At 36.0% G+C, this 10,836-nt stretch overlaps 1 protein-coding gene across 1 annotated transcript; it reads left to right on the top strand.

The window, feature by feature from the left end:
• The first annotated feature begins 1,644 nt into the window (after positions 1-1,644).
• slc38a8a (solute carrier family 38 member 8a) lies at positions 1,645-9,017 on the top strand. Its single transcript, XM_056255041.1, has 10 exons — positions 1,645-1,908; positions 2,169-2,367; positions 2,476-2,632; positions 3,859-3,963; positions 5,563-5,620; positions 6,101-6,215; positions 8,066-8,213; positions 8,295-8,494; positions 8,707-8,758; positions 8,858-9,017. Exons 1-10 carry the CDS (start codon positions 1,720-1,722, stop codon positions 8,958-8,960), a joined length of 1,326 nt encoding a protein of 441 aa, XP_056111016.1. The 5' UTR covers positions 1,645-1,719; the 3' UTR covers positions 8,961-9,017.
• The last annotated feature ends 1,819 nt before the right edge of the window (positions 9,018-10,836 follow it).

Here is a 10,836-nt window from a genome sequence, read left to right as displayed (position 1 = left end):
CCTGTGGTGGCAAAGCTGAATTTTCAGCATCATTACTACAGTCTTCAGTGTCACATGATCCTTCAGAAATCATTCTAATATGCTGATTTGGTGCTCAAGAAACATTTCTTCTTATTAGCAATATTTATAACTTTGTTTTTTAATTAATACTTTATCAAGGACACATTAAATCAGAAGTAACAGTAAAGTAAAAAAACAAAATATTTCTATTTCAATGCTGTTGTTTTAAATTGGATATTTATCAAAGAATCCTGAAAAAAATGAAGCATCAAAAATGTTTTTGACATTGATAATGAGAACCATTATTAATATTTTTTAGCAACAACAATAATAGAGTACTAAATTAGCATATTAGAAAGATTTCTGAAGGATCATGTGAAAATTCAGCTTTGCCATCACAGAAATATATTGCATTTTAAAATAGTCAAATAGAAAACAGTCCTTTTAAATTGCAAGAAATATATCAAATCTCCTGAGATACAAAGTATTCTTCAGACTGTCCCACACAATCATGACCTCCCTGTATTTGAATGCAGGTGTAAATGGACAAACGAAATACTCTTCTTCCTCTTCGTTCTAAATCAGATCAGCACTGTCTGCTAAGTCTTGTAGTTGCCTGTGCTTGTGCTTCGAGCCAGTGTGAAATCGACTAATTCCATTAGAGGTGATGGGGTCTGGGAAGTCTTTCTAAATCTCGGCCCTGATCCATTTTTAATGGGAAGAATAGCCTGTGAAAATGTCCCCAGTCTCTTTCAGGTGATGAAGCGTGATAGAGGTTAATGACATGAAGAACATGGGAACTAACCCTGACCAGTTATCTGTGCTTAAATGGATTTCCCAAATCTTGTCATAACGGAGGTCACAAGTTCTATTTGCCCCCCGTATCTAGAAAATTCCCAACCAGCTTTGGGCTCTAGGAGAGTGACAGTGAGCCTGTAGCACCGGTGCCAAACTCCCACCCTTGGAACGCATGCTGTTAAATGTGGGATATCCTGCACAGTGCACATGATCTACAAAATACTTTCACAATACATATTGTGCCAACATTTGTCTTTTGATCTGAAAAGAAAAGATTATGATGCAAACAATCAAAAAGAGTTCCTAAAACGTTGTGGGAATTTGGGAGTGAAAATAATAGCACTGGAAGTGTAACAGTTTTAAATAAATTTGAACAATAACCTTCTTGCAAAATAAAAGTAAATAGATAGTTTCTGCTTAATTACCATAGTTTTTATATTGGCAAAAATACCAATGCCATATAAAAGCAACCAATCTATCAATTAATTGGAACATTTTTTTTGTTTGTTTGAGTTCCCATAATTATTCATTATGATTTTACTCTAGGCAAAAAGGTAGATTTAGTAAAAGATAATTAAAAGCATTTAATGCTAGCCGTGGATTGTCCCGTGTATACCATGGGCATTTGCCAGCATTGGCAACTTAAATCTGTTATCGATGTTTGTAGGGCAATATTTCATAAGGGTAAAACTGACGGTTATTTTTGCCAGTTATGGCTCGTTAGTTCTAGCATTCTGCCCACTTTGAATCAGACAAAATATTTGACAACATAATGTAAATCTCCACTCGAACTCTTGTGGCTAGTGGAACAGTGGAAGCGGGTCCAGCGTTTGATTGGTCTAACACCAAACTCCACCTCTCATTTACCTGACCTAATGTTTGAACTCTCAGAGAGAAACAGAGATTGAAACAGGGCCAAATATGGAGGAGCTGGCAAAGGAGAGCATCAGCTTTTTAACAAAGCCCTCACTGGACACGAACGGGCCGAAGTTGGGCTCGTTAGGAGCGGTTTTCATCTTGCTGAAGTCCGCGCTGGGTGCAGGGCTTCTCATCTTTCCCTGGGCGTTTGCGAAAGCTGGAGGACTTCACTCTGCTGTCACTGTGGAAATGGCAAGTAACTCTGTGTGAATGCTATAGTGAAACAAGGATTGTTTGAATATTTTATGACTCAGTTAACCAGTTTTCATCACTGTGGCTTCAACCACATCCATTATGTGCACTAACAGAATTATCTTGTCAATGCATCCACTGGTCATTTCTCAGTATGCACATTGTTGTTAACTCTATAATGCCTGAATGAAATATTTGCACTTAGGCCTATTGTAATTCTGTGCATGATATTATATATGATATATTTCTATCTCACATAGATTTCTCTTGTGTTCCTGATCAGCGGACTGGTCATCCTGGGATATTCATCTTCAATCAGTGGACAAAACACATATCAGGCTGTGGTCAGAGACGTGTGCGGTCCTGCCATAGGCAAACTCTGTGAGATCTGCTACGTCTTCAACCTTTTCATCATATCTGTTGCTTTTCTAGTCATAGTGGCTGACCAGCTTCAGAAATGTAAGCAACATGTTGATGGGACTTTGATCTTTTTTATTACTAATTGCTCATACAGTGTCATTATGTATTAGATCTTCACACTGATCAATCTCCATTCATTTCTCGCAGTATGTCTCTCTATGTATGAGTTAATCACAGGCTTGCCAGAATCAGAGATGCCGTACCACTGGTACACAGACCAGAGATTTGCCCTGTTTCTCCTGTGTCTCTTCTTCATTTTCCCTCTCTCTGTCCCGAAGGAGATCAGCATACAGAAGTATACTAGGTGAGGAACTATATTCTGTCAATTTCTTGCTTATTTCCTTGACTGTGTTGTTCAAAACAGTGTAATTATTGTTATTTAAAACAGTAACACTTTACAATCGTTTAATAGGTTAACATTAGTTAATTTATTAACTAACATGAACTAACCACAAGCAATACATTTGTTACTGTATTTATTTATCCTTTGTTAACGTTAGTTAATAAAAATACAGCTGTTCATTGTTTGTTCATGTTATTTTACAGTGCATTAACTAATGTTAACAAATACAACTTTTGATTTTAATAATGTATTAGTAAATGTTGAAATTAACATTATTAATGCATTATTAATGATTATTAAATGCAGTAGAAGTATTCTTAGTTCATGTTAACTAAAGTAGTTAACTATTGTTAACTAATGAAACCTGATTGTAAAGTGTTACCACTAAACCTATTAAACATTGTTTTTTTTTTTTGAAATAAAGCTGAAGTACTAAAATGACTAAACCTGAAATAAAAATAAATTACAGCTAAATAGAAATATATATATGTATATTAAAACTAATAAAATGACAAAACGCACATAACCAAATTACTAAAACTTGAACTAAACTAAAAAAACTAGAAATGTAAAATATAATAATAAAAGCTAATTCAAAATAGTATATAGTATATAAATAATACTAAAATGACACTAATTTAGAAAACACTGTTGCGATGACCAAAGCAGGTTTATTCAGGAAGGTGAAAAAGTCTTTAAAGTTGTTAAAATCATTGAAAATAATGGTAATTCCTATAATAGTTATTTTTCTAGCTCTGCTCAAGAATGTGTTTCATCGGCACTTCCTCACAAGACACAGTGTCATCTGATTTGTGGGCGAAAGATTTTTAATTTGGTTCTTTTCAAAGATTTGTGTGCAACAAGTCACAAATCTGTTCGTATTATTTATTAACAAATTTATTTTGGAAATGGTATGGAAATTGATGGTCAAAACTGTGGAAATCCTGTTTAGATGGAAGGAGTTAAGACTGGAAGTAAGTGAATAAAAAGACTATGATTGTGCTTTAATAAATTCTATGAAGCATTGTTATTGCTTCTGCTTTTAATTTATGGTCAATTGCCATTACAGTGCACAGCATCTTGAATAGCTTCGAAATGACTCTCTGACTAATAAGCAAAGTTTTTCCATCACACATCAAGATAATTTGTTTAATGTCAACTCGTCTTTGATATTTGTTTTTGTTTAGCGTTCTAGGAACTTTTGCTGCTACATATCTCACTGTAGCCATTACAGTGAAATACCACAAGAGGCCCGTGCATGAGATCAATCTGTCACCTCTTTACAGCAGTGGGTAAGTGGAGAGTGACCATGCTTTCAAATTTAGTGCCAAGCTATATAAAGGATCTATACCTCCTCACCAACACCATCATCTTTTCCTCCTGCAGTGCATGAACAAATCTTACTGTCATGCTTACTGAGCTCTGAGAGAAAGTAATTGGTTCATTTAGCCAGTGTTCAGGGAGTTACTTAATCAGATTACTCAAGTAACTAAAGTAGCGCGTTACTTATAAATTTACAACAACATATCGAAGTTACTTCTTCAAGTAATGCAGGTTACTTTATTTTCCCGTGTATTGACTGACTCCTCTCCCTATGTTGAAAGAATAAATGTTAGCATGCATTTACTCATCTCACTCGCACAAAAACTGATTCAAAATCCCTTAAAATGAACAAAAACAGTGAAATGCAAACTCAGAATATTATGAAAACCCGCAATAATTAAATGTTAAATCACACAAATATACCTTATATATTTAATCACACTTTATTAACTCTTTCCCTGTCAGCGTAAAAAATAAATCAAAATAAAAGTTGCCAGCCACCGGTAGTGTTTTTGATCATTTTCGCAAAAATGTCATGGCCCCCTGAATATTTTGTTGTATACAAATTTGAACGGGCAATATATCAAAAGAAAGAGCAGAGCCTCTGCTTTTAAACAACAACTAAAAAATCTTTTTTTTATCAACACTTGAATGTGGGTGTTTCATAAAAAAGCTAAATTTTGACCAATAGGATCAGTTTTTTTTTTTAAGAATACAACGTGCATAAGCAATGCTTCTATCGCTTGTTTCTTCTCCTTTTTATGCCTGTGTTTTGATCTGGAGATTCTCTACTCTTTCAGAAGATGTGTAATAGCACCACCTACCGTATAACAGTGAAAACACAACAGGCCTAAAAAATTGAGTCCATGGCGGGTAAACGTTGTCATAAAGGATGGAAAATTTCGTCTATGTCATAATGGATGGAAAATTTCGTCTATGGCGAGTAAACGTTGTCATAATGGATGGAAAATTTCGTCTATGGCGAGTAAAGGTTGTCATAATGGATGGAAAATTTCGTCTATGGCGAGTAAACGTTGTCATAATGGATGGAAAATTTCGTCTATGGCGAGTAAACGTTGTCATAAAGGATGGAAAATTTCGTCTATGGCGAGTAAACGTTGTCATAAAGGATGGAAAATTTCGTCTATCGCGAGTAAACGTTGTCATAATGGATGGAAAATTTCGTCTATGGCGAGTAAACGCCATAATGGATGGAAAATTTGAACCAATGTCCTTGCTGCTGACCTTCGATGATCCAATTCAACAATAGTAATTAGCAAAAATGTCTTTAGATAAACATGACATTTGTGTTTCATTTTTGTTTTGTTTTTATTGAAGTAAGAGTGTTGAACTTTCTTCTCCTGCGTCCTATTCCTCTGTGTTCCAAAAAGTAACTAAGTTACGCAATTAGTTACTTTTTTAGGCAGTAACAACACAATATTGTAAAGCATTACTTTTAAAAGAAACTTTCCCCAACACTACATTTAGCTGAAAGCAAAAGGTTTCAGAAATGACATGTGTAAAACCGCCTGTTTAACTATGATTGTTGTTATTATTGTTTACTTTAGAGTAAGCTCATGGGCTTCGATGTTCAGTGTCATCCCAACTATTTGCTTTGGCTTTCAGGTGAGTTTTCTTGCTTTTATCCAACATACTAACATTTGACTCTTGGAGAAAAAGAGAAATTATTTCACTGAATATCATTACTAGTCCACAAATGAGGGGAGCTTCAAGTTGTTTTTGCTCTCACTTTAATATTTAAGGTCAGGTCAGATGCAAAGTGTGAAAAATGGTGCATCTTTGAGGTGTTTTATTTGTCAACGCTGGGGGATTGTCAAAAATGTAATAAAAGTCCACCGGAATAGTAGAATAGCGCAGAACTACTCTGTGTCCGCTGCCAGTGGGGCTGATTGATTACGAGGCGGGAATGGAGAGAAGAGGGAAATGGAGATATGAAAAGAGCTGTGCGGCAGGGTAATCGCTGAGGAATGAGCTAGTGCAGAAAGTTAGTTATTACAGGAAAAGCTTTTGTTTGGTGTAGACAGTGTGCTGGAGATCTGATGTTTGTAGTCAGTTGTGCTTGTGCTGATTCGCTGTCTGTTTTAGTGCCACGAGGCCTGCATTGCTGTCTACAGTAGTATGGAGAACAGGAAGTTGTCCCACTGGGTCTTCATCTCTGTGGTGTCCATGTTGATCTGCCTCCTTATCTACTCTCTCACTGGTCAGTGATTACAGCTCAATTACCACAACTCTATATGCACTTCATATGCAAGCATGCTTCACGTACTGTACATAATGAACTTTTTTCCCATCAGCAAAAATGGTGGTGAATGCTGAATTAGCTTTTTTTTCTTTCCAGATATATAGAATAATTAGCATTAAATAACGTTATATCCTGACAGATGCTATTGCTGTGTTTTGTTTACACACTACCATTTAAAAGTTTGGGTTCAGTAAGATATTTTTTTAAAGGGGTCGTATAATGCCATTTTTGTACAAGCTAATATGATTCTTTAGGGTCTAAATTAAAAGTTTGTAATATACTTTAATTAAAAATTCTCATTAGTATTGTAAGAAAACAGTTATTTTACCTGGTCAAAAACAGCTCTGTTTTCAGCACGCCGTTTCAGTGCAAATGACTTTAAAAGATAATGAGCTTTGCTCACCCCGCCTCTCTGTTCTGTGCGTACACGTTTGTAACACAATCACCATAACGCGTTGTTCAGTATAAACGTGGGATTATGAATTATATTGAGAACGTCGTACATAGAAAACATGCCGTAATGTACCCTAAGTGTAAACCTTAGACTCATTCATCGTGAAGCGTGCAAGCGATTTGCAAAGATATAAATATTAATATAAAGTTTAATAAAACGTTACACTCACTTCAGTTGTTCTAGAGGTTCAGCAGGAACACGAATAGCTGGTACCGATTCTTTTTTCATGAGCAGCTTCTTAGCAAAACCAGCTCATACTGACCCTCCTTATAAAGCAGTCTGGTGAGAAATGATTCGCGCAAACATGAACCCACGTTGCTCGTGGGGAATATTCCCTTCGAAAACAAACTCAGCCACTGCGTCTTCAGCGGTTCGGATTTAGGAACATTAAAATGACTGCTGTGTTCGTTATTACACCCAAGAACAGAACACCACTTCGCTTAGACGCCATTCTGCTCATAGACAGTGCTCCAGCATATCAACAATGACCGCGCCGGTCCGCGCAGACTATGATTGAGCTGGCTCACGAACGAGGGCGGGTCTGTGTTGAAACCCGGCTGTCAATCAACAATCGCGGGAGGGGCGTCCGACCGTGTGACGTCACACGGTCGAACAGCTCGATTTGAGGCAGGGGAAAACATATAAGGAGATTAAAACAAAAACACTGGATGGATTTTTATCATGATATGATGGTTGTGTACAGGCACTGCCAACACACATTTCAGTACAATCAACTTGAAAAAGTGCATGTACCATTATATGACCCCTTTAAAGACATTAATGCTTTTATTCAGTACGGATGCATTAAAGTGATCAAAAGTGACAGTAAAGACATCTGTTATATAAATTTCTTTTTGCTTTTGAACTTTCTATTCATTAGAGAATCCTGAAAAAAATGCATCTCAGTTTCCACAAACAGCAGCACAACTATATAGTATAGTGATAGTAATAAGAAATGTTTCTTGAGCAGCAAATCGGCATATTAGAATGATTTCTGAAGGATCATGTGACACTGAAGACTGGAGTATTGATGCTGAAAATCACAGGAATAAATTACATTTTAAAACAGTAAATAAGAAAACAGTTATTATACATGTTTAATAAGTTTTTACTGTATTGTTGATCAAACAAATACAGACTTGATGAGCAGAAAAGACTTCTTTCAAAAACATTTAAAAAATCCTACAAGGTTCAATGATGACTTGATTGAACCCAGGGTTTATATATATTTATGTCAGTCTTCTTGGCTCATACCAGATCACTATCACTTTTTTTAAATCAGGAAGAGTGTAATGGTTGATTAGGCATTTAGTTTAGTAACGAGTGTATTGTTTAACAGATGACTATTTTGTAGGAGTCTTTGGGTACCTGACGTTTGGGAAGAACGTTGCTCCTGATATTCTGATGTCGTACAGTGGGGGTGATGTGACCATGATCATTGCCAGGCTGCTGTTTGGAATCTCAATCATCACCATCTACCCCATCATTGTCTTGCTTGGAAGGTATGCGATAAACTGTGTCTTATGGTTATTAAAAACAGAGCAGTTACATATATAGAGTAACTGACCAGTCTATGCGTGTAGATCTGTGATCCAGGATCCACTGCTGCGGCAGCGACACAAACACACCGCGGTGACGGAGTCTTACGAGAGCCGTACACGTGTTGCCTTGACCACAGCCTGGGTCACAGTCACTCTTCTCATAGCAGTGTTCATTCCTGACATCAGCAAAGTGATCAGTGTTGTCGGGGGAGTCAGTGCTTTCTTCATCTTTGTATTTCCAGGTAATTGTACTTGTATGATTGATGCATTCCTGCATGTCTCAGAAAAAATATTCCTCATGATATGAACCATTTTAATATGAATGATTTTCAGCTTGATTCTCACAACACTTTGTCTGCGCATATACATATAATGTTAATCTTTTAATGCTTTTCATGTTAGCATGATGTGTGTTCATAATTTTTATATTCACGTGCAAACGTTTTTATTGAAGGACTTTGCCTAATATTTGTGGTGCAGTCTGAGTCAATTTCTCCTACAATGAGGTGAGAGAAGTGTAGTTCTTTAGGATCCTGTATGGGATGTTTAATTGAATTCACACTCATTCTATTACATGTACAATAACATGCCTTGTTTCCCCCCAGGTATCTTTTGATCGCATGGGGAATGATCACACTTTTCTGTGGCATCTATATCTTTGGGCAGAGCACTTCAATTGCGATTATGCAACTCCTAAGTGAAGTGTAATTTTTTGACCGTTACTATTCAACACAAGGACTTTTAACTGTATGGTCTTTCAGAATTTTTGACACCGCTCCAATACTTCAAGTGTGGAGTAATTGTGGAGATTGATGTACAAATGTAACAATAATCCAACTCGAAATGAAATACCTCAGACAAAATAACTGTCATGTAAATCCCATGAATTATTTGTGTAGTCTTTTTTTTTTATAATGTTCTGCAATTTGGATGTCCATTGTCATGTCAGCATAGATGTGAGATAAATTATAATTATATTTTTGCGGTAGCTCTGTATATTTCTATGGCATCGCTGTCAAATTGGTGAAGTGGCTTTACCAATGGTAGACTTTGTGAAAGTTATCACGAGCATTGTAATGTTCGAAGTGAATGTCATAACAAATGTCAGTAGACTGGGAAGATTTTAAAACGAGCAGTTCATACATAAATACTAAAGATCTTACTTTCATGCTGTGGAAGTACAAACTGGAAGACAGAACACGAGTGCTGCGTGGAAAAGGGGCGGGGCTATGAGTATATATTTGGAATGTCCTTTAGATTTCATTGGAACCACTTTGTTATGCACAAGTACATTTGTAAATAAGTGACAATGTAAGAATGTTTATTCATCTTGTTTCATTTCAACAACCAATGACTTTAAAAATAACGACTCTTACTGAAAATGAATGAAGCTGAAAAATGCACAGATCCTTTTTCAGTACTTTATTGAATAGCAGCACTCTACATAATCTAGAATTTTAACAAATTTAAGACGAATATAATACTTTGCATCCCTGCAATAAATCTCTACACTCACTTATAAGAGAGAAAGCCAGTATACGGAAACATACATGGGTATAAGAAGTAGTATTTCATCAAACAATGCCATTAAAAGTGACTGCTCATATAGTTTTATTCATTTAATATAGTTTTGTTTCTTTTTGTTCCATTACTGGAGTAATATAAAAGAAAATAAGAAATGCACAAAATCCATTTAAAGTAGCATAGCTAAATTCTACGGCAAATCATTTACTGGACATTCATTTGTAACATGCACTCACTGTGAGGGATAAACAAACCAAACAGAAGGCAGGATTGGTGGGAAAGGAACGCTGCAGTTTGGGCCGTGTTGGTTTCGCCTGGTGTTGAGTTGTTTACATTTCGAGCCAACCAGAAATTCACACAAATACAACAGTCTTACTGGTCAACAACATCAATTTTTGAAAAATCCTCTACTAAATTTTGGCTTGTCCTGAGAAATGAAATGATTTGATGCCATATGTTTAATTATTTAGAAGCAATAAAACTGATGGAATATTAAGTCAGTGCCACTCTTTCCTAGATCCATATATTATCGGTCAACAATGGTCGACATACAATTTTCAAGATAATTCTGTTATTACGTACTCAGGATATTCTCTAGTCTCTATCAGCAAATCACATTTACATAAGCATTTAATCTATAGTTAAAGGATTAGTTCACTTTTAAAAAAACTTTTGCTGATAATTTACTCACCCCCATGTCATCCAAGATGTCCATGTCTTTCTTTGTTCAGTCGAAAAGAAATTAAGGTTTTTGATGAAAACATTCCAGGATTTTTCTCCATGTAATGCACTTTGCTGGGCACCAAACGGTTCAAGGTCCAAAAGACAGTTTCAGTGCAAACTGCAAACTGCTCAAAGGGCTTTAAACGATTCCAGACGATGAATAAGGGTCTTATCAAGCGAAACTATCGCTCATTTAAAAAAGAAATAACAAAGTTTAAGTTTAATAATGTCAAATGCTCGCCTTGCTCTGTTCTGTGTGACTCTCCTGTTCGAACTCGTTCATCAAAATGAACAAATCTTTTTTCGAGTCATTTGGTTAATTTAACGAACGAAATGA

This window comes from Rhinichthys klamathensis, unplaced genomic scaffold, assembly GCF_029890125.1.
Source record: "Rhinichthys klamathensis goyatoka isolate OS25496 unplaced genomic scaffold, OSU_Roscu_1.1 h1tg000005l_1, whole genome shotgun sequence".
NCBI classification, from domain to species: domain Eukaryota; kingdom Metazoa; phylum Chordata; class Actinopteri; order Cypriniformes; family Leuciscidae; genus Rhinichthys; species Rhinichthys klamathensis.
Note: the sequence above shows the minus strand (reverse complement) of the source record. Positions and strands in the feature narration are given on the sequence as shown.